We start from the raw sequence: 27,768 nt of genomic DNA on the forward strand, positions 1-27,768 counted from the left end.
GTAACTCATCACTTAACATTGTAGTTATGTTCCTGAAAAATGCTACTTTAAGCAAAATGATGTTAAGCGAATCCAATTTCCCCATAAGAATTAATGTAAATAGGGGGGATAGGTTCCAGGGAATTTTTTTTCACCAGACAAAAGATCACACACACACACAAACACACATGCACTCTATACATTTAAAACAAACAATACTGTACACAGCAATGATGATTGTGAAGCTTGATTTATGTGGTGAAGTCAGAGGGAGGGATATTTCCTAGGGAATGCCTTACTGCTAAATGATGAACTAGCACTCGGCTGAGCTCTCAGGGGTTAACACTCTCACACTCTACAAGGCTGCCTGAATGGAGGGAGGGGGGACAGCATGGCAGAGAGAGACAGAGACACACAGCATGGGTATTAGGGAGAGAGAGACACATGCATTGCCCCTTATGTACATTGACCTCACTCTAAATACATTGCCTTTTTAAACAGATTAGCAAGTTAAGACAGCAGCTGCTGCCAGCAAGCTCCCTCCGTCCTGAGCCCTGTCATGTCCCCCCTCTGAATGGAGTAAAGGAGCAGGGAGTAGAAGCAGGGGGGAGGGAGACACCCTGACATTAGCACACCCTCCCCACCCCCTCACACACAGCAAGCAGGAGGCTCCTGGGAGCAGCTCTAAGGCAGAGGGCAGGAGCAGCTGATATTGATAACCTGCTGGGTGGCTGCTGCACAGGGAACTTCGGGGAGCTGCTGGCCCACCTGGGTTCCAAGCCCCCACCAGCTAGTTCCAACGGGCTGCTCTTTCTGCAAGCAGTGGACAAAGCAGGCTGCTGACAAATGATGTTATATGAGAGCATTGCACAACTTTAAACGAGCATGTTCTCTAATTGATCAGCAATATAATAACGAAACGTTAACCAGGAGATGTTAAATGAGGAGTTAATGCACCTGATACATATCATAGTATGTGTATCCTACACCTTAAAGGGGATGGATTTTATCAGACAGGTCTTCTCTAAGTTGACCCTTTAATATAGTAACAAAAACAGTCATGTGAAGACATAAAATTTTAGCTTAAAAACTTTTTTGATTTAAAGTTATTTTTGATGACACTTTAAATGTTTTACAATTATTTAGTTTATATTTTAAGTGTTAGAGAATTTGTCTCATGTAGCAAACGTGACAGATTTAAATGAAAAATTTACCCTCTACTTCAGTTTGAATCACCATGTTCATTAAATAAAATAATTATTTAGCATTAAGGATTGTCATTCATTAATGAGTGCATTGCTTTTCATATTTATTCAAGAGCAATACAAATACATCCCTTCCTAAGTTAAAATGTACCATACTATAATTCATTTCACTAATGCGTAGATAAAGCAGTCTTGTATTCTCGTACCTTATGGTATTTTGGCTTTTATGAATTAAAAGTAATTAAATGAGTCATTTTATAGGAAGGCAGAAAGTAAAAAATTCATTTTTTTTTTATTTTAAAACCACAAAGCTTGTTTTAATTAAAAAATGACTCAGTACAAATAAGGGAAATAACAGAACATTGTAACATTATATTATCACAGAGCTTGTGCCAAAACAATTTGTAGAGGAACTAAATGCTAGCTTCAGACTGTGTCTCAGTCTATTTTAACAATGTAAATAGTCATGAAACCTGAAAAGGTTCCCATATTTATCCTAAAACACACTATATTTTTCTATATTATCCCACCTACGTGTCAAGATTTTGTTGCTTCAGGAAGATTTAACTGGAACTGCATCGAGTTATGCACAGAGTCTTTAATGCCAAATCTCCCCAAAGTTTTCTCAGCTGGAGTTGAACATTTTAATTGAGACAATATGCAAAACAAGAAAACTGCTATGTGCAATTTCTTTGCTTTCCTGTATCATGTTGCTATAATATGTCACAGTCATGTTAACTGGCTGATTCTCATTTATACATAACCACTATGGAAGCATACGTGGCTTTCAAGTGTCACTCTTACTTTGGCCATGTCTGTACTGCAATTATGGGGTTTGACTGCAGCTTGAGTAGACCTAGCAGAGTTAGCTTTAATCTGGCTGGGTCCCAGAGCAGTGAAGCTTCGGCAGCACACACATCAGCACGGGTTGTACAAACCTGCCCAAAGCCCTGGGTAATTACTTGTGGGGATAGCCTGCACTGAAGCGCATGCTGCCAGAACTTCACTGCTGGAATATAGAATTTCACTGCTTCACTGCTAGATTAAAGCTAGCCTGGTTATGTCTACTCAAGCTGCCATCCCACCCCATGATTGCAGTACAGAGATATTGCATGAGGCCCCTTTGCACTACCATAGCACTGTAAAATGGCCTTAGGGAAGGAGGGAGATCCCAATATTAACGCAAAAGTGATAGTAATAAAATGATTATAACTTATTTTATTAGGTTGTTACTTGTTTGCCTCTGTGTTGAATATTAAGACATAGCTACAAGTATGTTATATCTAAGATGCTTGAAAATATAACATTACATATTATATTTAGCTAGTTATGTTACAAAATGTTAATGCTAATCAAAGAAATTCCAGAAGGTTTCTGCTTCTATCTCCTAAGAACAAGGAAATGTCAGGAAGATAAACACTCCTTAGACTTTTATGGCCCTTAAAAGTGACTCAGAAAAGCTGCATTTTAAAATTTACCATGCTTTAACTTTATGTAAGCAGAGTCAGGATGAGCTCTACCCTGACATCTGGTGGTGAATTATGGGGAGTGTGGAAAGAATTTCAGGGAGTGTGGAAAGGAATTTCAGATATTTGCATTGGCACACCCACCCCACCTAACATAGCCCACGGCAGCCTGGGATGGTTATTTTGACAGCTCTGGGATCCTCAATTTCTTTCATATTGGGGCAGGAGGAATAAAGTGTTGTCACCCTGATTATCTGAATGAGGAACTATGAGACTGCTTTATGACAGAGATGACTCAATTTCAATTAAGTAGTACTTGCTAGACAAGGGACATGGGTTCCAAAACTCAGTGAATTGAGAGAGATTGGGGACTGGTGTGTGCACCTGATGGTATGGGCTCCTTTTGAGGGCCTGGAACACCAATTGCACATTCTCCTCTCTCCACTGTTAAAGAGTAGAGCTAATTTTGATTCCATTAGGAGTCCATCTAGAGACAGCAGAGCTGAATTCACGTTGGGCAAATGGGGCATCAGCACCGGGGCTCCCCTACTATGAGCTGAAATCACTAAAAGAGCTGAGCTGAGATCACTGAGTGCTGTGTTAACTAGTGGGGGAGCCTGAAGACCTATTCCTAAGCGGCTGGCAGAGTGGAGCAGTTTGCAGCATGTTGGAGCAGCCCATGGAACAGTGAGCGGAGTGGAGTGGTTTGCGGGGATGGCTGGCGCGGCTCACGGGTCAGCTGGAGAAGCAGCACAGCTGGTGTAGTGGAGCTGCTTGGGGTGAAGGCTGCAGCAGAACTCCACGGAGAGGTGGAGCAGTTGGCCCTGGCCCACGTAAGGTGCCCCTTAACACCCTGTGTGGACCCCCCCCCACCCCATTTCCACCCAGGCTGGGGGGGGTAAAACTCTGCAGATAAACTTTTGAACTCTGGGGTGGCACTGACCAGAGACTTTCAGGTTGTTGGACTTTGGGGTGATTGGACTTAAGACCCTAAAGGGGAAAGGACATTGCTAAACATACTTGGAGGTGGGTTTTTGCTTATGGTTTGTGTTATAATCCTGTTTGTGGTGTTTCTCCAATGTGATGGTGCATTGTTTCCCTCCTTTATTAAAAGGATTTTGCTACACTCAGACTCTGTGCTTGCGAGAGGGGAAGTATTGCCTCCTAGAGGTGCCCGGGAGGTGGTATGTAAGTGTCCCAGGTGGGGGCTCGAGCCGGTTATGCATTGTGTTATTGAAATGGAACCCCTGGATACTGAACCTGGCCCTTGTTGCTGCCAACTCAGAGGGGCAGAAGGGTTACATTTATATTATTTTCTTTGTGAAATGTTTAAAAGATTAATTGGTTATTGAAATCTGAGCTTTGTATAAAATATTTAATAGATGTTTAATTGCTATAACAAACAAACCGTAATTCTAAGGAGATCGTGTTAAGAAGACAAACCACGTAAAACGTTCATGTCTTAGGAAAAGACCTAATTGCAAAAGGAAAGGTAGAAAGTGTTGTCAGAACAATAAATCTAGGAGTAAAGTGAGCCCTGCCAACCCCACTTTTCAGAGAAAAGCATTACCTTGCATGTTTAAAACGTCAGGGAAAGTATATGTAGTTGGAAATGTAAAACTTTTGTGTACTTCTTAAATGTGTAAATGGCACATTTGTGAAATGCATACTCAAGAGGAAGCCAACCCCAGGAAAACCTCCCCAAGACTTCAACATGGATTGGTGAGACAAAATTAAGTAAAACACTGCATAAAGGGATTAGATTTAAACTCTTGTAATGATTTTATTGGGATATGAAATTGCTGCTGCAACTTAAAAAAACTAACAGTTTATTAATCATCAAATGGTTAGACAGTATTCCTGGAGAGAAGACAGGGGCAAACACTGGTAAATAGAGAAATAATAGTATTTAATTGTATTTAAGCGTCTTAGTATTCATAATTGGCCTGTCTCAATAGAACTCCTTGTACGGCTTATTCTAAGTAACTGATTTAAATATTTTCTTCAATTTCATAGGATTTAGTTAATATAACTGACTTTGTCCAACAGTAAACTAGCTAGTTATTTATTTAAAAAAACAGCAGGATATTCCTGCCCTTAAACAAATTATTTTGACCAACAATAAACAGTTTTAAGTTTCTAATAAGGTACTAAGAATAGATTCACAATAATTTGGGAGAAATAATAGCCCTTGGTCTCAAAATTACCCAGAGACAAGTGCCTCACCAAAGGCAAGTTCACTCTCAAGGAAGCACAGTAAAAGACGGTTACTCACCTTTGTAACAGTTGTTCTTCGAGATGTGTTGCTCATATCCATTCCGATTAGGTGTGCAAGTGCCGCGTGCATGCTCGTTGGAAGATTTTTACCCTAGCAACACTCGGTGGGTCAGCTGCGCGCCCCCTGGAGTGGCGCTGCTATGGCGCTGGATATATACCCCTGCCAACCCAAGGGCCCTTCAGTTCCTTCTTGCCGGCTGCTCCGACAGAGGAAAAGGAGGGCGGGTTTGGAATGGATATGAGCAACACATCTCGAAGAACAACAGTTACAAAGGTGAGTAACCGTCTTTTCTTCTTCGAGTGCTTGCTCATATCGATTCCAATTAGGTGATTCCCAAGCCTTACCTAGGTGGTGGGGTCGGAGTGAGGTGTTGCAGAATGCAAAACTGCTGAACCAAAGGCTGCATCATCTCCGGACTGTTGAACTAGAGGGTAATGAGAGGCAAAGGTGTGGACCGAGGACCAGGTAGCTGCGCGACATATCTCCTGGATGGGTACATGAGCCAGGAAGGTGGCAGATGAAGCCTGAGCTTTGGTGGAATGAGCGGTGAGATGGTTCAAGGGAACATGAGCCAAGTCATAACAAGTACGGATGCATGCCTTCACCCAAGATGAGATCCTCTGGGAGGAGACAGGTAGGCCCTTCATTCGGTCTGCCACTGCGATGAAGAGTTGGGGCGTTTTACGAAAGGGTTTTGTGCGCTCGATATAAAATGTGAGCGCTCTACGGACGTCTAGGGAGTGCAATTGTTGCTCCAGTCGTGATGAATGTGGCTTCGGGAAGAAGACCAGAAGGAAGATATCCTGGTTTACATTAAAGGCCGAAACCACTTTAGGAAGGAATGCCAGGTGTGGTCGCAACTGCACCTTGTCCTTGTGAAACACAGTATACGGTGAGTCCACCGTGAGAGCCCGAAGCTCGGAGACTCGTCTGGCCGATGTAATGGCTACGAGCAAAGCTGTCTTCCAGGACAGATATAGTACCGAGCAGGTTGCTAACAGCTCGAATGGGGCAGACATGTGTCTGGTTAGAACCAGGTTGAGGTCCCAGGTTGGGGCGGGGCATCGTACTTGGGGGTATAGGCGCTCCAAGCACTTGAGGAACCTAGAAACCATAGGGTGCGAGAACATGGAGCGGCCACTCTCCCCTGGGTGGAAGGTAGAGATGGTCGCCAAGTGCACCCTCAATGATGATATCGCTAGGCCCTGCTGTTTAAGATACCACAGGTAGTCCAAGATGGTGGGGATCGAGGCCTCAGTGGGAGTGACATTCTGCGTTTCACACCAGCAGGAGAAACGCTTCCACTTGGCCAGATATGTTGACCGAGCGGAAGGTTTTCTGCTACCCAGGAGTACTCGTTGTACTGAGGCAGAGCAACGTAACTCAGACTGGCTTAACCACGAAGCAGCCATGCTGTGAGGTGAAGGGACTGCAGGTCTGGGTGGCGAAGTCTGCCATGGTTCTGAGTTATGAGGTCTGGGTGAAGAGGCAGGGTAATTGGGTTGGCTATCAACAGGTCGAGCAGCATGGTGTACCAGTGCTGCCTGGGCCACGCTGGAGCAATCATGATCAAGTGAGCTCTGTCCCTGCAGAGCTTTATCAGGACCCTGTGAACCAGTGGGAACGGTGGAAAGGCGTAAAGCAGTTGGCTCATCCAAGGCATCAGGAAAGCATCCGAGATCGAGCCCGAGGAGCGGCCTTGGAAGGAGCAGAACATCTGGCATTTCCTGTTCTCACGGGAAGCGAAGAGGTCTATACGGGGAAAGTCTCACTTCCGGAAAACGGAATGAATAATGTCCAGACGAATTGACCACTCGTGAGACAGGAAGGATCTGCTGAGTTGATCCGCCAGAGTGTTCCGAACGCCTGGGAGAAAAGACACTACCAGGTCTATCGAGTGGGCTATACAGAAGTCCCAAAGCTGGACGGCTTTCTGACAAAAGGGGGGAGGACCATGTCCCTCCCTGCTTGTTTATGTAATCATGGCCGTTGTGTTGTCTGTGAGCACTGAGACACAGTGGCCTTGGCATGCAAGGCGGACTGCTCTCAGCTCTCGGACACTGATGTGCAAGGCCAGCTCCTGAGATGACCAAAGGCCTTGGGTGCGAAGATGTCTGAGGTGTGCACCCCAGCCGAGAGATGAGGCGTCCGTCATCAGGGCCATGGAAGGCTGGGGTGAATGGAACAGCATCCCTGAACACACCAGGGAGGGCATCAGCCACCAGTCGAGGGTGCCTAGGATGCTTGGGGGAATGGTGACTATCATGTCTATGGCGTCTCTGCCTGGGTGGTATACCGAGTTGAGCCAAGATTGGAGGGGACGGAGGCGTAGCCTGGTGTGTTTGGTCACGAACGTGCAGGCAGCCACGTGACCGGACAGACCAAGACAAATGCAAGCCAAAGTCATTGGGAAGTTTTGTAGGCTTTGGATAATTGTTACCATCGCCTGAAACTGAGTTGGTGGTAAGCAGGCTCTGGCGAGATTGGAGTCCAGGATGGTCCCAATGAAGTCTATCCTCAGAGTGGGAACCAGAGTGGATTTCTCTGTATTGATCATCAAGCCTAGACGTATGAATAGGTCCTTGACGATGCCTACATAATGGGTGACTTGTGTCTTGGAGGTCCCTCTGATGAGCCAATCGTCGAGATACGGAAAGACCGTATATCCGGCAGCGGCAGAGGGAGGTGGCGACTACAGCCATGCACTTTGTGAATACTCTTGGTGCTGCAGAGAGGCCAAACGGTAGGACCGTAAACTGGAAATGCTGACGGTTGGCTACAAATTGGAGGTACTGCCTGTGTGGAGGATAAATGGCGATGTGAAAATACGTGTCCTTCACGTCGAGGGCAGCATACCAGTCTCCAGGATCCAAGGATGGGATGATGGTCCCCAGGGATACCATGCGGAACTTCAACTTTATCATGAATTTGTTGAGTTCTCGCAGGTCTAGGATAGGTCTGAGACCTCCCTTCGCCTTGGGGATTAGGAAATAGCGGGAGTAGAACCCCTTCCCCCTTTCGGCTTCTAGTACTCCCTCTATGGCTCCCATGGTAAGGAGCGTGCACACCTCTTGTAAGAGGAATTGCTCGTGAGAGGGGCCCCTGAAGAGGGACAAGGGTGGGCAGTGGAAGGGAGGGGGCAAAATAAACTGGAGGTGGTACCCAAGTTCCACCATGCATAGGACCCAACGATCTGAAGTTAGCTGGGACCACGCAGGGAGGAAAAAGGAGAGGTGGTTGGAAAAGGGAGGTAAAGGATCCTGGAAAGGAACTGGTACGCTGTCCTCGGGCGCACCTTCAAAAATTTGGCTTTGGCCTCGTAGGTGGTTTGGAGGGACCTTAATTCTGGCCCCCTTGGGGTCTAGACCGCCATCTACGATTGCCTCAGCCGCGTCCTTTGCCGAAGTCCTGTCTCGGTCTAGGCAGGAGATAAGGGCGGTGAGGCTGGGGATGGAAGGACCTGTGCTGAGTCACCGGGGTGTGCATCCCAAGGGAGCGCATGATGACCCTGTTGTCCTTAAGGCTCTGCAGCCTGGGGTCAGTCTTTTCAGAGAATAGGCCTTGACCGTCAAAGGGCAGGTCCTGTATGGTGGTTTGTAACTCAGGTGGAAGGCCTGAGACCTGAAGCCATGATATCTGCCTCATGGTGACACCTGAAGCCAGGGTTCTGGCTGTGGAGTCCGCTGCGTCCAGGGAGGCCTGGAGAGAAGTTCTCGCCACCTTCTTCCCTTCCTCCAAAAGGGCAGCAAACTCTAGTCGGAAGTCTTGGGGAACGAACTCCTTGAATTTCTCCACCACCGTCCAGGTGTTATAATTGTACCGGCTAAGCAGGGCTTGCTGGTTTGCCACCCTGAGTTGGAGGCCCCCAGTAGAGTATACCTTGCAGCCCAATAAGTCCATGCGCCTAGCCTCCTTTGATTTTGGAGCAGGAGTTTGCTAGCCATGGCGTTCCCTTTCATTGACTGATTGCACTACAAGGGAGCAGGGAGGAGGGTGCACGTACAGGTACTCATACTCCTTAGAGGGTACCATGTACCTCCAGTCAACTCCCCTGGCCGTGGGCGTAATAGATGCTGGAGATTGCCAGATGGTATCAGCGTTTGCTTGTATCGTACGGATACATGGCAAGGCCACTCTTGTGGGGGTGTCAGCTGACACGATATCCACCACCGGGTCCTCTATCTCCGGGACCTCCTCCACCTGAAAATTCATATTCAGGGCCACCTGCCTCAGGAGGTCCTAATGTGCTCGTAGGTCAATTGGAGGAGGGCCCGAGGAGGATGTCCCTGCCACTGCTTCGTCTGGAGAGGAGGAAGAGGAAAGGCCAGGGACAAGAGGGTCCTGTGTGGGCTCCTGTTCTTGAGCAACGTCAGTCTCGGGTGGAACTTGAGACACTGCTGGCTGAATGAGAGCCTCCTCTGTACCCATGGGAGGTGGGCGGCTGACCGTTGCCTCTGGCACCCGGTTTTCCGATAGTGTGGAGCAGGATAGCATTGGAGGCACACCTTGGGCTTGATGGTATGTCCAAGGTGTCCAGAATGACCACTGATGGGGTCCCTGTTCCTGGGTCTGGGTCTCCTGAAAGACAAGGCCGGGCACATCTGAGTCACGGTCCTGTGCATAGGAAGCACTGTCCACGTGAGAAGACACAGATGTGTGATGAGATGGCCAAAGTGGAGCTGAAAACCCCTGGGAAGGGTCTCGATCTCTAAACGACCTTTCCCTGTGTGGCACCGGAGAGCGGTCTTGGTTGCCATACCGGTACCGGGAACGAGACTGGGCCTGTGACCGGAACGGTGCCAAGAGGTCGACCAGGATCTGGAGGCTCGATGTCTAGAGCAGCTGCGAGAGGCGCAGTGCCAGGAATGGTACCAGGAGCTGGATCAGTGCCGAGAGTAGCAGGCTGGTGAATGGGATGCTGAGCGGTGCCGTGAGTGCGACCGGTACCGAGATGGAGAGCGGTGCTGGGACTGTGAGCGGCATCAGGACTGGGATCAGCGACGGGACCGAGATCATGATCGGTGCCTCTCGATGGTGCTGACAGAGGGTGGCCTCAGCAGGGCAGGCTTGCCTATCAATTGAATGACCCTCACTGGCGGTGCCGGGGGTTGAGGCAGCGCGGACTCCGTCAGGGCGATCAGCTCTCTCGCCGTAGAAAAGGTCTCCGGCGTGGAGGGAATTGTGAGCTCAACCATGGCATGTGCCAGGGAGCTTTCAGGCGTCGGACTCAACGGCCCTTGCGGGACCGGAATCGACAGTGCCGAAGCTGTCGGTGCCGCGGCAGGTGTCGGTGCCGGTGCCGGGCGGTCCGACTTAGACGGGTGCTCCAACTGCGGTGCAGGTGTCACGGAAGCCGCAGGAGTCTTATGCTTCTTAATCCGTGGAGAGAGGGAACGGTGCCGAGCAGACGACGGTGCCGGCGACGGTCGGTGCTGAGGGGCCTTAGCAGTACCGGCTGGATCCGGTGCTGAAGAGATGCTTCTGCTTGATACGGACTGTCCAGCGCTCGGTGCCGAGGGTGGAGGAATAAGAGCTGCCTCCATCAGGAGCTGTTTCAGATGAAAGTCCCGCTCATTCTGCGTCCTGGGCTTAAAGGCCTTACAGATCCGGCACTTATTCGAGAGGTGGGATTCCCTGAGGCACTTAAGGCAAGAGTTGTGGGGATCTCCCATTGGCATCGGCCTGTGGCAGGTCGAGCACAGTTTAAAGCCCGGTGAACCGGGCATGTGGCCCAGAACCGGGCGCGGGGAAGGGGCTAATCCCCGAACCCCTGTCAACTATATACACTAACTATAACAAAGAATGAATAAAACTAACTATAACTATAGAATTTACAACTATATACACGAAAATTAATAAAAGAACTGGAAGTAGCTAGGGAGGTGGAGATTAGCTAAGCCACGCTCCACTGTTCCAATGACCGACACGGGCGGTAAGAAGGAACTGAAAGGCCGTTGGGTCGGCAGAGGTATATATCCAGCGCCATAGCGGTGCCACTCCAGGGGGCGACCAGCTGATCCACCGAGTGTTGCTAGGGTAAAAATCTTCCGACGAGCATGCACGCGGTGCATGCGCACCTAATTGGAATCGATATGAGCAAGCACTCAAAGAAGAATCTCTGTTAAAAGTTCTCCACAGAGAGACATACAAAACAGATCATAATGGAAGTAAGCAACTTATCATTTGTGTTCTGTCATTTGTGTTGTTTGTTTAATGTTTTCTTTTTCTTTCTTTAATAAAAAATTAGCCATGGTTAATAACTGTAATTATTTTCCTTTGTCTCAATTGTGTGTAAAAGAATCCTTTTCACCAAATAGTGGGAGTCACATCACTGAGATATCAGTAAGAGAAAAAAATTGTAAGAGTTGCCTACCATTTCTTTCTATAAACACAGTATTTTTAGTAATTTAAAAAATAAAATTACTTGACTTTCAACAATTTAAATATACCCCTTTCTACCCAAAGAGAATCAAGGCCTACTATAGGTAATGTATGGCATCTACACAGTGCACTACCATTACTGTCTGACCGTTACAGTAGTATGTAATAAATAGCATGTCTTTGAAATGTGCTTTCTATATCTTAATGTATTTCAATTTCTTTCAAGTGCAACCCTAACTCTGAATTTCCTGGGTTTGTCATGCCTGTTTGGGCAACAATTAGAGTGTTTGTTTATTTATTTCTCTCAAGTTACTGATATAAACTCTCAAGTTGTGCTCCCAGTTTAACAGTTTTATATCTGAGAATTACTTTAAAAATATTTTAAAAATTATATATAAATACGAAACAAGAGACCCAAAGAGACTGATACCAGGTGATATCTATAATGAGCTGAAGAGATGGAGACTCAATCTGAAATCATATTTTAATTTTTAACAGTTAGAGCCAGATTCATTTTGTGCTTTGGCTACTTTGTGCTGTTGTAGAACAGTGCAAAGAGTACAGAAAGTACTGATGAATCTGGCTCTTACTTTGCAATTGACTTATTGGTTTAGTTTTGGGACATAGGATATATATTTTACATTTTAATTTTTTTTTAAAGTATCTAGGCAAACTTACCACATAAACTTTTGGGAAAAGAAACTCTGGAATTTGACTGTCATAATTAGAAAGAAATACATTTTTTAAAAAATTTATTTTGTGAATTTCTATCAAAGCCAAGAGGCAGACAGGGCAGGCGGGGCGTAGAGGGGGAAGGAATGTAGGGGGAATGTGGAAGGCGTAATCATGGATGACAGGGAGAAGGGGCAGAGAACTAGAGTATGGAAGAGGGCAGTAGCCAACTGAAGTCTCCATTCTCCAGGGGAGGGGTTCACTTTATCCATTAGGAATCCCATTCTAATGAACCTGATCCTGTCCACTGGAGCAGGATTTTCCAATAATGAAACACAGGAGCTAGCATATAGACACTGAACCCTTAAAAGCAGTGACAGATGGAGCCTAATATTCTACCAGTGAGAGCCCTTGGCACATGTACACAATCCCCCTCATTCAGTTTATGAATTTCAACCAAGAGAACTGCAACACACAAATTAGCTAGACAGGAAGGGATGACTGGTTGAGTTACTGCTAATATCACAATAGCAACCTGATCTATTTATCTGACCCATCTAGAGTCTAAATTATAATAATAACAATTAGATAAAACAATAATTAGTTTAGCTGCAACTCAAGTTTTTCAAATGTAGCAAAAACACAACTTTTGAATGACTTTTAACTAATAATTCAGAGTGGTCTGTTATATTCAGTTAAGATCATTCATGCCAAAACAAATTAGATAACAATATTAAATTTCTTAAATGGCCAACTTTAAAATAATTTTAACTAGGGGTTAATTGCAGTTAACTCACATGATTAATTCAAAAAAATAATCGCAAATAAAAAAATAATTGCTATTAATTTGCAGTTTTAATCACACTGTTAAACAATAGACTACCAATTGAAATGTATTAATATTTTGGATGTTTTTCCTACATTTTCATATATATTGTATTCTGTGATGTAACTGAAATCAAAGTGTATATTATTTTTATTATAAATATTTGCACTCTAAAAATTATAAACAAAAGAAATAGTATTTTTCAATTCACTTCACACAAGTACTGTGCTGCAAATCTCTTTATCGTGAACGTGCAACTTACAAATATATATTTTTGTTACATAACTGTATTCAAAAACAAAACAAAACAAAACAATGTAAAACTTCAGAGCTTAAGTCCACTCAGACCTACTTCTAAAATTCAGCATTTTTAGAAACATATACAAAAACATTATAATATGTACTCTATTATCCTCTATTTTATATAAAAATATATTGAATTTGAAAATTCAAAGCTTAAGATACTGTTTTTACCAAGGAAATAGCTTACTTTGTCTTCCCAAAAGTGAAATCTGTTTCAAAAGTATTTTAAAATGCTAAACATGCAATATAATTATGGCCTGTGTATAAATCATGATTTCATGGAGGGCACAGGAATCGTGAAAATGCCCCCAAACTGTGAACTTTTAAATATTATTTTTAAAAGGAAAATTTTACAATGCAGTTTTTAATATAAAAAAATTACCTTAGCTAGTCAATTTCAAGTCACAATGAATTTTACAAGCAAATTTAGTCAATTTTGTGACAGATATGGCAATTTCCTGTAATATCTTGGACCAACCTTACTGAATTAAGTTAAATCTTACTGATTTAAGTTTAAGTATCTTAGAAGTTCACTGTTTTAAAAATGCAAATGTTTACGTATTATTGTGGGATTGCATATAACATCTCTTGAGGTGAAAGGAAGAGACATGAGTAACGTAAACCCTGGGAAGTGTTATAAACTTCAAAGGATTATTTGAAACAATGTGCCAGACAAGAATGAACTTTTAAAGTTAAGTGGGTTTCCTAGGAAATCTCTAGGGCAAGGTGTATGCAAATATACTTCCTCCAGTTATGCAAGAAATCAGCTTTTTGAAACTCTGCCTTGAGAGGGGACCTTGTCCGTTATTACTTGGTTCATGAAAACAAGATCAGAGGCCAAACCATATAAAGGAGTGACTGACAGATTCATAAGTGTTCTTGTGCTGAGAAAAAGCTGTTATGAACTTGTAACCACAGGAAAATACCTGTGTGGGGCTTGAAGGACTGACTCCTACCAGGGTCTCTGCTGAAGTTGGGTGGTAAGCTTATTAGCATGAGTGTAGGTTCTTTTATTGTTAAATGTTTTCTCTGTAAGGCTTCCATCTTAAGAATAAATGCTTGGAAAGAGCTGTGTGATAACTTATAACTGTGGGCAATTATGCTCTTTATAGCCTCTGAAGAGAAAGCAAAGCAGGCCTGCTTAGGCAGTCTGACTTGCTGGGAACTCACAGTGTAGGCAGGGAACTGTCTAACCTAGAAAAAACTCCAGTCAGGAGGGAGAGAGATGCGGGTCTCCACCCAAGAGAGGTGACAACTGAGGAGCTGCAAGCCTGAGAGCAGGTGCCTTGGGTGGCCCTTACAGGAGGGAATAGTGGTGCAGTTGCCCTGCAATGTGACAAATTTCAAGGACTAAATGTTACTTGTAAAATTCATTCTGTCCTTGAAATTGACTAAATTTACTTGTAAAATTCTCTCCATGTGAACTCTGTGAAATTTAATACTTCGCCATTTACAAAGTCATGAATTTTCTAAACAAATAAATTGTGATTTTCATAGACCGCCAAGCATAATCCCTAATTGCTTGCATTTCAACTACTGCACACATCTATAATAAAGATGATGCTATGCATTACAAAAACATTTTCTTATGCATCCATTTGCATCGTACTACTCTGTGGGTGGATAATTTTGAGGTTAATTGGTTATAGTATGTGCTACAGAATTTAAAAAAACCAGATTTTTTTTCAGCCAGAGGGACATGGTTTCTAATAGACTGGCCTACCAGTCTTGATATAATCTTCAGATGAGCATTTTAATACACTCTGTACACCTGCTGATCAATAATTCTTCCTTTCCTACCAACGAGGAAGTTTTCATAGCCTGCTCTTCCTCCATGGGTGCATCTCAGACAGCTATCATGAGGGGAGGGATAGCTCAGGGGTTAGAGCATTGGCATGCTAAACCTAGGGTTGTGGTTTCAATTCTTAAGGGGGTCATTTAGGGAACTGGGATAAAAATCTGTCTGGAGATTGGTCCTGCTTTGAGTAGGGGGTTGGACTAGATGACCTCCTGAGGTCCCTTCCAACCCTGATATTCTACAAAAGGGAAAGATGCCAAATTTTCACCATTTCAAATACTTTAGCAGTGTACAACATTAAACAAACTTCTCTGGGTTTCAACGTGGATTTTTCCAGAGACAGTACCTTTGACATGCAGTCTCCATTACAAAAATAGAAATGTGTTCTCCTTATGAAAATTAAGATGTATATACTCTTCTATTATATTACATAGGGCTTTAGTGTTTATTGTTACTGAGTTTTTTCCAGATGAGGTCTGTGCACTGCAGAAGTAAAACGATGTTTTAAAACACTGCCAGCCCTGAAAATTCCCAGATATCTGAAAGTGAATCTGTTTTCCTTACCATACATCATCACTGGTAATAAAGATTCTACAGTCCAAATCATGTGTTCATTTATGCTTGAATGACCTCATAAGAACATAAGAATGGCTGTACTGGGTCAGACCAAAGGTTCATCTAGCCCAGTATCCTGTCTATCGACAGTGGCCAATGTCAGGTGCCCCAGAGGGAGTGAACCTAATAGGCAATGATCAAGTGATCTCTCTCCTGCCATCCATCTCCATCCTCTGACAAACAGAGGCTAGGGACACCATTCCTTACCCATCCTGGCTAAAAGCCGTTTATGGACTTAACCACCAAGAATTTATCCAGTTCCCTTTTAAACACTGTTATAGTCCCAGCCTTCACAACCTCCTCAGGTAAGGAGTTCCACAAGTTGACTATGCACTGCGTGAAGAAGAACTTCCTTTTATTTGTTTTAAACTTGCTACTTATTAATTTCATTTGGTGACCCCTACTTCTTGTATTATGGGAATAAGTAAATAACTTTTCCTTATTCACTTTCTCCACATCACTCATGCTTTTACATACTTCTGTCATATCCCCACTTAGTCTCCTCTTTTCCAAGCTGAAGAGTCCTAGCCTCTTTAATCTTTCCTCATATGGGACCCTCTCCAAACCCCTAATTATTTTAGTTGCCATTTTCTGAACCTTTTCTAGTGCCAGTATATCTTTTTTGAGATGAGGAGACCACATCTGTACGCAGTATTCGAGATGTGGGCGTACCATCGATTTATATAAGGGCAATAATATATTCTCAGTCTTATTCTCTATCCCCTTTTTAATGATTCCTAACATCCTGTTTGCTTTTTCGACTGCCTCTGCACACTGCGTGGACATTTTCAGAGAACTATGCAAATCCAAGATCTTTTTCCTGACTCGTTGTAGCTAAATTAGCCCCCATCATATTGTATGTATAGTTGGGGTTATTTTTTCCAATGTGCATTACTTTACATTTATCCACATTAAATTTCATTTGCCATTTTGTTGCCCAATCACTTAGTCTTGTGAGATCTTTTAGAAGTTCTTCACAGTCTGCTTTGGTCTTAACGATCTTGAGCAGTTTAGTATCATCTGCAAACTTTGCCACCTCACTGTTTACCCCTTTCTCCAGATCATAAAGAATAAAGAATAAAGGTGTCAATTTTACATCAGTTGTATTTGTTTACTGTAAATACAACAAAGAACAAGCAGTAAGCTTTGAACTTCCTAACTCTGGGTGGATGTGCATTTTGGAATCTGAGTGTACTTCTTAATTGTGTGGCTGGTCATTCTCTCTCTCACGGACAAACCAAAACTTTGGAACTAAACACCTCTGAATTCTCAAGAATATGACATACAAATCTGAATTAATCCACGTGTGTCTTAAGACGACTTCTAACATCAGGGCTGTAAAATAAAAGATGCTGAACTTTTAACACATCTGTTCTTGATATTATGAGAGAGAATGTAGTAAATTTAGTATATACCTCATAGCCAGGGCTGAAAGGAGACTGAGACGGCAAGTTGGAAAGAGGAAAAGGCAGAACGAAGTAGGAAAAAAAAGAAAAGAAAACAATGTTACTTTTGAAGAAAGCATTAACATTTTATCATTTTACACTGAGGGACTGCTATGCAGTAGAACATAAAAATAAAAATTGATTAGGTGTTCAGATAGATCTACTAGATGATGTAACCTACTCTTTGATCTTCACATTCTTAAAATTTATGTTGAATAAGAAGGATATTACTACTAAATTGAGAATGAAAAATAAATCACTGTCAAAACTTTAGAATTCAGGAGCTAGATTTTTTAAAAAAGCCTTTAAATTTAGACCCATAATCAATTGTGAGTCCAAATGAAATAATTTAGATACTTTACTGGCTGATTTATGTATATAGATGATATTTATGTTCATAAAGTGGGAAGTTAAAGTTTTCTCAGAACTCAGTAAACAAATATACATTTACAGCACTATAAACAAGTTTCAAGTGTGGTGGTACAAGGATAATTAAAACATCCTTCTGGCATTCCATGATTATTGTCTTTCAAAGACTTCCATGTCAATTACTCATGTTGAAAGTAAAGAGATTTTTTCCCCAACTGCCTGCCCTCCAAACCAAGGGCTTGTCTACACTGCCTTGTAGTTTGAACTACAAGGGGCACGAACACCAAAGTGCTGCATTGTAACTGCCCTGTGTGGACGCTGACGGCATAATCTAAAAGATTCGTAGTTTGCGTTAATGTGGTCCTCTTTAAACAGGACTATATTAATGCAAACTAGGAACCTTTTAATATATGCATGCAGTGTCCACACAGGAGAGTTACAAAGCAGCACTTCGGTGTGCACTGCTATTCATGCCCCTGTTGTCCAAACAGAGGGCAATGTAGACATGCCTAGTCTTAAGTGTCTCAAACTAAAGCTGGGTTCTTTTGGGTTCACACGGAAGTCAAACTTTGTAACTTTGTTAACAATTCTGTTGATGGTACATTTCCAGGAATAGACTCTAACTTGCTCACTCTCAGCTGTGTTGGGTCTGCAGGGTAAACAGGAGTAAAAAGTAGTTAACATTTCTTTTAGTCACTAAACCAAGCAGAACGGATTCTGAATACACCCAAATCAATCAGCTCAGTAAGAAAGCTGTCACACTCTTTTATGGAGAATAACAAAAGAAGAAAGAGCTGGAGGGAAAGCTTATAAGAAATGTATTTAATTGAGTGTGTCTGCTCACCCACAACAACTGAGACAGCAGAATTAGAGGCAAGGTTGAATGTTCTGTGAAAATATGGCATCTTAATACAGCATCTTCACATTTTCTTTAAAACTGTAGTCATCATTTTGCACATACAAGTTTTAGGCATGCATTTTTAATGCTTAAATCTGCACACAAAAATTAGGCCTTTTATATCTGTATTAGACAGATATCTAGCTACCTGATATTTATGTGTGTTCAAATTATTCAGCATATTATTTTTAGTGCCCACAAATGTTCTATGTCCATAGAACAGAGCAAATAGAGAGAGAGAAAAAAAAACATGGTGCCTGCATGCAGCACAACGACATCTAAGATGCAACAAAACAAGGTTACATAGCAGTTAGAGCACATGGTTAGTGGTTCAACTGAATGTGATGATGATGAGTGATGATGATGAATTTTACGTTCTTTGGGAAAGGGACGATGTCTTCTTTTTGTATGTACAGCACCAAATGCAATTGGGTCCTGTCCAAATTGGAACCAGATCCTTGCAACCTGTCTCAAAACCAACGGATCTGGGTCAGGTTGGATCTGAAAACCACCTAACCCTCTCAGGGTCAGGGGAGGTCTTCGCTGATCACTTTCTCCTGTCCGTGGGATTTATGTAGCAATGGCTGTATGTGCCTCATCCTGCTGGCCAAAACCACCTTAAAGAAACTCACCGTGGAGTGAGTGTGCTGACAAATTGTAGTGCCTCTCACTTGGCAGCAAGCACAGTGCAGCGAGGCGAGGGCGGTCAGCAGGAGCAGGACACATAGCCACTTCTGCATCAACCTCATGGGCACAAGACAGCCAGAGATGAATCATGTGCCTAGGCTTGCAGGAAACCCACACCAAGCCGCGTGTTAAGGACAACATGGCAGTGCTAACACAGGTTTGGGGGGGAAGTGTCAGGTTTGGGACAGGATTGGTCTGAAAATGACTAGAACTCTCAGGTTGGGTTCAGGTTGGCTATGTTTGGCTTGACTTTGGATTAATCAAGGCAGATCTTTAGTTGGGGCTTTCAACTGCTATCACAATATAAATTACAACAAAAATGGCTTTAAATGAACACTGCAGAAAGAGAGAGTCCAAAGGAGAGATAAGAATGACGACAGCTAACAGTGTATATGTACAAAAAACAAGCACGGGAAAAAGTATTCATGCAAAAACAATGGGTGCAATTTTAGAGGTCACTTTTGAGAATTTGGCCCTAAATGAGGAGTATTTTCTTCATGGAAATTTTTACCTCTGGAAGAAAAGGAAAATTAGTAAGTTACCTATTTAATTTCTCAAGGTTTAAGCATTTGACCTGCTACTTGTTAAAGGTTTTGATTTTATCCATCTATATGTCCAACCATAATTTGGTAGGAAAATGATAGCATTGTATGAGTTAATGATCTGTAAAGAAAAGAAATGTTACTAATATATATGCACTGGCATTCATTATAAACCCTACTATATTTCTTCATATTGAAATTTAGAGTAACAATCTGGAATTTTTTAAAATAATTTTTTTAAAATGGCATTTAATAAAGGTGTTTAAATAATTCAAGGAACAAGTGTCCAACAAGCAGACAGGCACAGTCTCAGAAGTCTAACAAACTGAAACTTTCAACTGAGCTGTACAATTAACAGAGCATGTATATAGAGAGGCCTGAACCGAAGCCTCAGAACACCCCTAAACTTTAGAAAAGTGTATCAATAGGATTGTTCAGCATTCTACAACAGACACTATCTATTTAATGTTCCAGAAAGGTGCTTTAATGACAGCTCTGAAAGCCGAAGTCCACTATGCTCAGAACACATACAATAATGGCAGCCTTGAGACCCACAGCTAAGACACCCAATTATTATACCTCTACGCTGACATAACATAACCTGATATAACATGAATTCAGCTATAAGGTGGTAAAGCAGTGCTCCGGGGGGGCTGGGCTGTGCACTCTGGTGGATCAAATCAAGTTCGATATAACGCAGTTTCACCTATAATGCAGTAAGATTTTTTGGCTCCCAAGGACAGCGTTATATGGAGGTAGAAGTGTACACGTAGGCGACACCAACCAGACATTAGATGATCATCTGAATCATTACTTAACTGGGCTGGATACAGACAAATGGCCTAACTGACAAAGGTTCCATATTCAGTCACCAATACTCTAACACATCTTGCCTCCCAAAATTATTTGTAACAATTATTTTTTAGGAACAGCAAACTCTTAAGATGTAATCACGCATCAAGCAAAGTAAAAAATAATGTCCTGCCCTTTCCATACATGGCATTCAAAATTCAGCCTAAGGTTATATAATAATCGAATATTAACGTTTATATATTGTTCCTGAGAAGCATCTTATCCTTTTTAATCCAATGTGTCTTTTTTGGCAGTACTAAGTCCTGCAGCAATTTTAAGCTGTTTAAAATTTAAATAAAGTGGCAGCCCTCCCCCCTCACCCCTTTTAACCACAGTTCTGGAAACAATCTAAAATAGTGTCACATTGCCTCTTCATTCTATTTTTATCAATATTGTAATGACATTAATAAGTGTGCATTTCTAAAATAAACCTTGAAAAGCACAATCTGCAACTTTATTTTTTGTTCTAAATATTTTAAGTAGGTTTTATATGTATTCATAATGTGCACTTGAATTTCTAAGTAAGTTAATGATAATTAATGGCATCTGTAGATAATTGGGGTTCATGGATGGTGTTGCATTAACACTAGGTCTATGTCATTTGAATGACGCTCTTGTCGTATGTCAGGTTCAATAAGTGCAACATTTTAATTGGAAAGAAAACAAGACAACAATTATTCTCATATGCTTATACATTCTTTCCTCTTTTTTGAATTAAAATGTTTTTAAACTTTTATTTACCATGAGGTTCATTTCTGTGTGCACAGTACAGCTTTTTTAGCTATTAAAATATATTAATTATGGCAATGTGTATACTATTTAGGTATCCCTTTCCATGACAAAAAATATATAGTAACCTAACTTATTCTAGTCATTAACTTTTTGTTCTTAAATGAAATACATAAATACATCTATTTTATTTTAGTGAAGCTGGTTATCACCCTTATACTAAGTGCTTGTTTACAAAGCATGTGACAAAGCAGTGTGATTAGTAAAGCGCTCCAATTGTCCCATGTAGACCCTGTTAACACATTAATGTTAACGTGAATGAGAGTGTGCCAGCAGGAGCTATATGGGATAGTTAGAGTGCAGCATATTAGAGTCCTTGATAAATCACACCCCAGTACTTTGCTGGTGTCATGTAGACAAGCCCTAAGATTTCTTCCTAAACCTAATCCTCTTTTCTAAAACAAGATGCACATGTAAACAACACCAAATACAAAAGGATTATTTGCAGAGCAAACTATTCCGAGTACTAGTTAAAGTGCTGTAGGAATCATTGTGGTTCATATACTACACAGATGAAAAACGTCTGAGCACACACAAAACCAAGAGCAGAAGTTATTCAGATATTTAATGAGCTCCATTTCAAGTGTTCTCCTGAGGCCATTTTTCACTGTACCACAAATCAATACAAATGCAGCTTTGACATAACAGATTTTTTTTCAATTATGGAGTAAACATATTTGTCATATCAATTCTAAATTATATACCAATTCCAATTCTACAATCAGTTTGGACTACTCATCTAAGAAAAGGTGACACACCAGACCCTCAAATACCATAATCCTTCAAAAATGGATTATTTACTGTATTAGGGTTATGATGGAAGCAGAGCTTGACAAATATGCATTCATATGCTAAGACAGTACCCTTCCTGTTGTGTTAAGGTGCTCTTTTTCACAACAAAGTGTGGTAAATTTACAAAACATTGAATTTCATTTTTTTTTGCAACAGTCTATTATTTTAATAATTAGATTATTTCATACCAGAAGGGCCTCATCTGGGGTGGTAGGTGAGAGTTCTGCAGATACTGTCCGAACAGTGTTGAGTCCCGTTAAGGAAACATTTGAGAGTCGTCTTTTACGTACACCACTGCAGTTGTTCGGGATTTTAAATGCACACCTCTTATGGTAGTTTAGACCACATCCTGAAAAGGAAAACATGAAACTTTCCTATTAAAGATTATTTCAGAATAAAGTAGAAATGTATGTTTATATTGAAAAAAATGGCATCCTAATTTTCACTGAAGCTATTGTTATTCAGCATTGCTATTTAGCTTTAAGTTTTGCTTGTTTAAAAAGGTGTTAAGGGAAATCTCAGTGGTTTATATATAATTCAATAAACTTCCAAAAGTTACCACCATGACCAAACCTCAGTCTTAGTCATTCATTTGCCAAGAATCTATGAGCGGAAGGCACTATGGTGGCTGTATACTCAGTACATGGGAGGTAGGGAAAAAAGATTTAATTTCATGTTAGTCATTGGCAACATTCCAACACGAGCTTAGTACAGATGCTTTGGGTAAAGTGAGAATCATCACAGCAAATATCTATACTCTGATCTCTTACCAGTATTGCTCAAGAGCAACTTTAATGAAGTCAGTAGAGTTATACTGGTATAAAATCAGATAAAAGAATTAGGCCCAGGGTGTGAGAAATTTACATGAAAGAAAGGCCTTTCCTCAGATAAAGATTAGACATGGACAACCCTCTGTGACACCTCCTGAGGGTACAGAGTGAGACTTCCGCCTGCCTTTAGTGTGAGAAAGCCTTGCCTGTACCTGTTGTGGGTAAGCTTCCTGACTCCACCAGCACGGGCAACACAAGCACTCCCCGCTTAGCCTACAGAGGCTCTGCTGGCCCTATGCAGGTTAGCGATAGGCACACTCCAAACCCCAAGTCCTCCAAGCCAAGCATCTTTCTAGAGTGCCCAGCCACTAGTCCACTGGATGCTCTCAGCATTCAAAGATTTACTGCTCACAAAGGAACAGTACACCCCAGCTTACCACATACACCTCAGATCACAGCTCCACTTAACACATGGCTCTTAGATAAGTTTATAGAGCAAATGATTAAACTTTTATTTAACAAAGTATAGAAATTCAAGAGACGGCAAGTAGAAATATTGGAAACAAATTGTTACATACAAAATAAAATCATAACACTCATTCTAGAGCCTAGACTTAACTAACGAGTTACTGTCATGTCTTATAGGGCAGAGCTTACCCCAAATCCTTCCCATGTATTACAGGCAGGCTTCGCTGGGATCTTCCATTAAAGAGACAAGCTAAATTGTCAACTTTCCTTCTCAGTGGAAAAAATTCAGGGTGTCTCCCTGTATCCTCAATTATACCTCCACAACTATTATCTTTACTAATAAGCAGGCCACCTCCCTGCTGGCTGTTGTTTTCCTGTGTTCCTCTTTCTTGGCAATTTTACAATCTCTTGATTAGCATATGGCTCAGATTGTAGCGAAGCGGACAATACTCAATACATATATTACCAGCAGAGAGACATAAAAGTGTCTCTTCCTTCCTACGTGACAGGAGCGGATCGGCCCTAACATACCTTAAGAACATAATTTTCAGTACAGATACACAATTCCGTAGACTTTATTCGTACATACATTTCGCAATGATTATGATGACCAGTGGACTCTTGGCAGAGATTTCACATGCCACCTTTTGGTAAACTTAATATGCATACACCTGACCTTTGGGATGCACTCTTGCCACCAAAAGGTTTGTGGGTCACACCCTCCTCTGTGCCTAAATTCTGGATTTTATAGTATGACAAGACCTCATGAGGAAGAGAGTCTAGCCTGGCATTTGGTGTTGTGAAGGGAGGAGAGTTTGCAATTGGAGACAGCAGTACCAGATTATGGCTAAATAAAGAAGGGGGGAAGTGAAAGCTGACAAAAAATGTTTCATGTTCTTTGTTGATTTGTATCCAATTCAATCCCAATGAACCCAGTGGTATTCCCGAGGATGCCAGTGAATATAAGATTTTGGACCCATGAGATTTAAAGAAGTTATTATTACTTACCAACAACTAATATCAAACACTAAGGCTATGTCTACACTACAAATTACTTTGGTATAATTTACGTTGTTCAGGGGTGTGAATAATCCACACTCCTGAGTGACATAAATTATACCAACCTAAGTGCCATTGTAGACAGGGCTATGTCAGTGAGAGAGCTTCTCCCACCAACATAGCTACCGCCTCTCATGGAGGCAGGAGTTATTAAGCCAACAGGAAAGCTCTCTTGCATCGGTTTAGAGCATCTTCACCAAATGTTCTGCAGCTGGGCCTCTGTAAATTATGTAGTGTAAACACAGCCTGTAACTAAACACATGAAAGTGAACATCAATAGTAGTAAATCTAGTTATCTTTGCACTTCAAACAATACAATATTTTGCAGCCAACACTATTACTATTTGTCTATAGATGACATGGGATATACATTTTTTCCCTTTAAAGAAGCCTGGATATCTTGAAGAGTAAGGATTACAAATGTACCCATAAAATAGCTAGACTTTCCAAAGCAACAGACATTCAGAAAGTTTACTGTGTTGTCCCAAGAAAGGTTCTCTAGATTCAGAAAAACAATGAGCCCAGTAGCACGTTAAAGACTAATAGATTTATTTGGGCATAAGCTTTTGGGGGTAAAAACCCCACTTCTTCAGATGCACTTCTTCTTCCATGCTTCTGCAGAAGTGGGTTTTTTACCCATGAAAGCTTGTGTCCAAATAAATCTGTTAGTCTTTAAGGTACCACCAGACTCCTCGTTTTTGTGGATACAGACTAACAGGGCTGCCCCTCTGATACTAGATTCAGGCATTCAGCTACCATTTGTTCATTTATTCTAGGCCAGGAGGAGAAAGATCATCATCACTGTTCTTGTTACTTTAGTCATACTAAGCATCTTGTTTTGAATTCGCACAATATTTTTATTCCATTATTATCTTTATTCCAGGAATTGCTACATTTATTTTCATGTTGTCCTTTTTCTGTCATCTCAATTTATCAATGAGTTAGGTCAGAAAACCATACAAAATTACTCTTTATTTAAACACAATATCTTTTTTAAAAGGGAAGAGAGTAGATCCCATTTCCCCAGCAGAATAATGGCTTACATCTGTTGAATTCCTCCTCCTAAATAATCTACTCTGGTCATTATAAGTATTTAAATGCTTATAAATAAGCAATTCAGAGGGGATGAAATTAACCAGTAAGGACTCTGTTCAACAATGAATACACTTCTAGGCAAATTCACATGCCTTTCTTATTTTCTGCCAGCGTAACCATCTCAACCATACCTGGAGTACAAATCATACAGACTCCACTAAGCCTGATGGCTTTGCATCATTACTTAATGTTAGGGAAGATAATAGAGACTCCACAAACAATTTTTTAAAAAGATTCAGGGCCTAAAACTGGACAAGAAAATGAGAAAAACAAATTTATTTTTTATTTTTCAAAAAATTATCCATGATGGGTGGAGTAACCCTGGTCAGTGTAGCCCCTGCTGAAAACAATGAGCCATGCCTCTCAACCTGCCTACGTTCAAATATGCAGTGTGCGCCAAATACTCAAAATGAAGAAAACAAACAAACAAAAAATTCAGGGAGGAAAATTAACATGTGGGATTCACTTTTTAGTGTAAAAAATTCTGGCTACAATCTCAGTTAGATATTCTTCATTTTTTATGTAAATAATATTCAATAGCAAAAAGGGAATGAACACCAAATTAATGTGGAACATAGGGAACTTTGAGACTATATTGTGTGATTGTCCCTTGAAATGAAAGCCATCCAATAGGTATGCAATGAGTTTTGTGTTTTTTTTCATGCACACACGACTCCTAGAATTTTAACTGAGGGTGCATTTACATATTGACTAGCGAAACGGTAGTGGATTTACTTGACGTAGTAGTATAGGAGATAGCACAAACCATTAAAATATTTACTTTCAAATCTTTATACGAATTCCATCATTAATATCTTTGCCCTTATTTGCTGGGAATATTTAAATAAGGAAGCATTCTCTGTCACATGGCAAATACAAAATCAGAATTTCTGTTTGCTTATCAAAGCCTTGTCTATATAGAAAAGTTGCATTGTTATTGCTTATACCACCATAATTAAACCAATTTAACTAAACCATCTGTTTGTTCACTCTGTTGTACTTGCACCAGTACAGCCCATATTGAATTAGAAACCATGGGTGAAATCCTGGATCCATGGAAATCAAACTCCAAAATCAGGATTTTACTCCATATGTCCACACAGCACTGTGCTGCACTGATTGTACTGCTTTGCTGTCTCAATAAGTACTCTGCAGTATCTTGGATTGGCTCCAGGCTCACTATATTCTGACCAGTTTCCACAATGTATTATGGGATGCCAGTTGGAGACCAGAAGAATAGTTCTGGTGCCCACACTATTTTGAAATACTGTCAAGCACAGAAGTGGCACACTTGACTGACTGAGATTGGAAAGCAAATGCTAATGTAACTTACCTTCACACTTAAGTCCCTGACGCACAAGACCCCACAGCATTTCTCCACAGTGGTCACAGAAGGCTGGTGCTCGGTATGAATGAACAAACAGAGCATGGGGACGGATCTGAAAGTCTTCAAATGTGGCAGAAGCTGTAAAAACAAAAACATATAAAAGATAAAGCTACTTAATACCATAATTAATCTGTGTCATTATGTGATATTTTATTGTAATAGGTAATTTGATTTTTTTTCCAGATATAATTGAAATATAATCATTGTTATCTTGAGTTTCTCTCTTGTGGTCATTATCGTATACAGAATTGTTTATTAATGCAGAATTTAATTTATAGAAAGAGAAGTATGGATTTGCAATTGCTTTAAATATTCTAAGGATAAAATGCTAGTAACTATCAGCCATACCAAAATGTGCTTCCAAGTATATTTGCCAGTCCTTCAGATGTACACTAAAGTTGCAGAAAAATTTTATACTTTCCTTTCCAACTTTTGTACTGCTTAGAATAATACTGATCTCTTATCTGAGCTATCATATTCACAACTATTAAAACCTGTGTATTTATGAAATGTTTGTTCATAATATCTATTGAACTCACGTCTAAGCCTGTCATTTTCATTATTTATAATCCTTCATTTTTACAGTATATCGTAATGTATTCACCAAGGATTTATTTTTTTAATTTTTAAATTGTTGTAAATGCTGTCATCAAAATTTTAAGGAGTGATTATTTGCCATTTTTTCATAATGGTTGTATGAGGTAGTTGCTACATTCATCCAGATTTATTAAGACTCTCTCTAAGGCAACGTGATAAACAACATATTGGTAATCTAGAATGAGTATTATCTGTTTTCTAGAGAAGGCATAAAGAATGATTAGTGCATTAAAACTTTGCCATAAATTAGCAAAGGATTCAACCAAATTTCAAGAAATTTTTCTAAGCACTATTTTATAAGAGTGCATCATTATGTGAAGATAGACACAAGCTAAGATACATTGCGTGGGAACACTGTAGCTGCAAGTCATTATCAAACACGGAAAATGAAAGTGGATCAAGAAGGGCCACTGATGCAGACCATTTCTTAACAGGAAGCATATTACCATTTGCCCAGTCAAATGCTAAAAAAACAAAAACAGTTACTAACCTTTC

At 41.1% G+C, this 27,768-nt stretch overlaps 1 protein-coding gene across 4 annotated transcripts in view; it reads right to left on the reverse strand.

The window, feature by feature from the left end:
• Positions 1–27,768, reverse strand: part of PRKD1 (protein kinase D1) — a 295,104-nt gene that overhangs the window by 48,602 nt on the left and 218,734 nt on the right. For 3 of the 4 annotated variants that reach the window (XM_050953861.1, XM_050953863.1, XM_050953864.1), the window contains 3 exons: positions 26,623–26,754; positions 22,086–22,246; positions 16,939–16,962 (listed from right to left, as the gene is read on the reverse strand). In XM_050953861.1, coding sequence (XP_050809818.1) covers positions 16,939–16,962; positions 22,086–22,246; positions 26,623–26,754 — 317 coding nt within the window. The remainder of the gene's footprint in view (positions 1–16,938; positions 16,963–22,085; positions 22,247–26,622; positions 26,755–27,768) is intronic. The other variant, XM_050953862.1, reaches the window with a different exon arrangement.

Source organism: Gopherus flavomarginatus, chromosome 5, assembly GCF_025201925.1.
Source record: "Gopherus flavomarginatus isolate rGopFla2 chromosome 5, rGopFla2.mat.asm, whole genome shotgun sequence".
NCBI classification, from domain to species: Eukaryota; Metazoa; Chordata; order Testudines; family Testudinidae; genus Gopherus; species Gopherus flavomarginatus.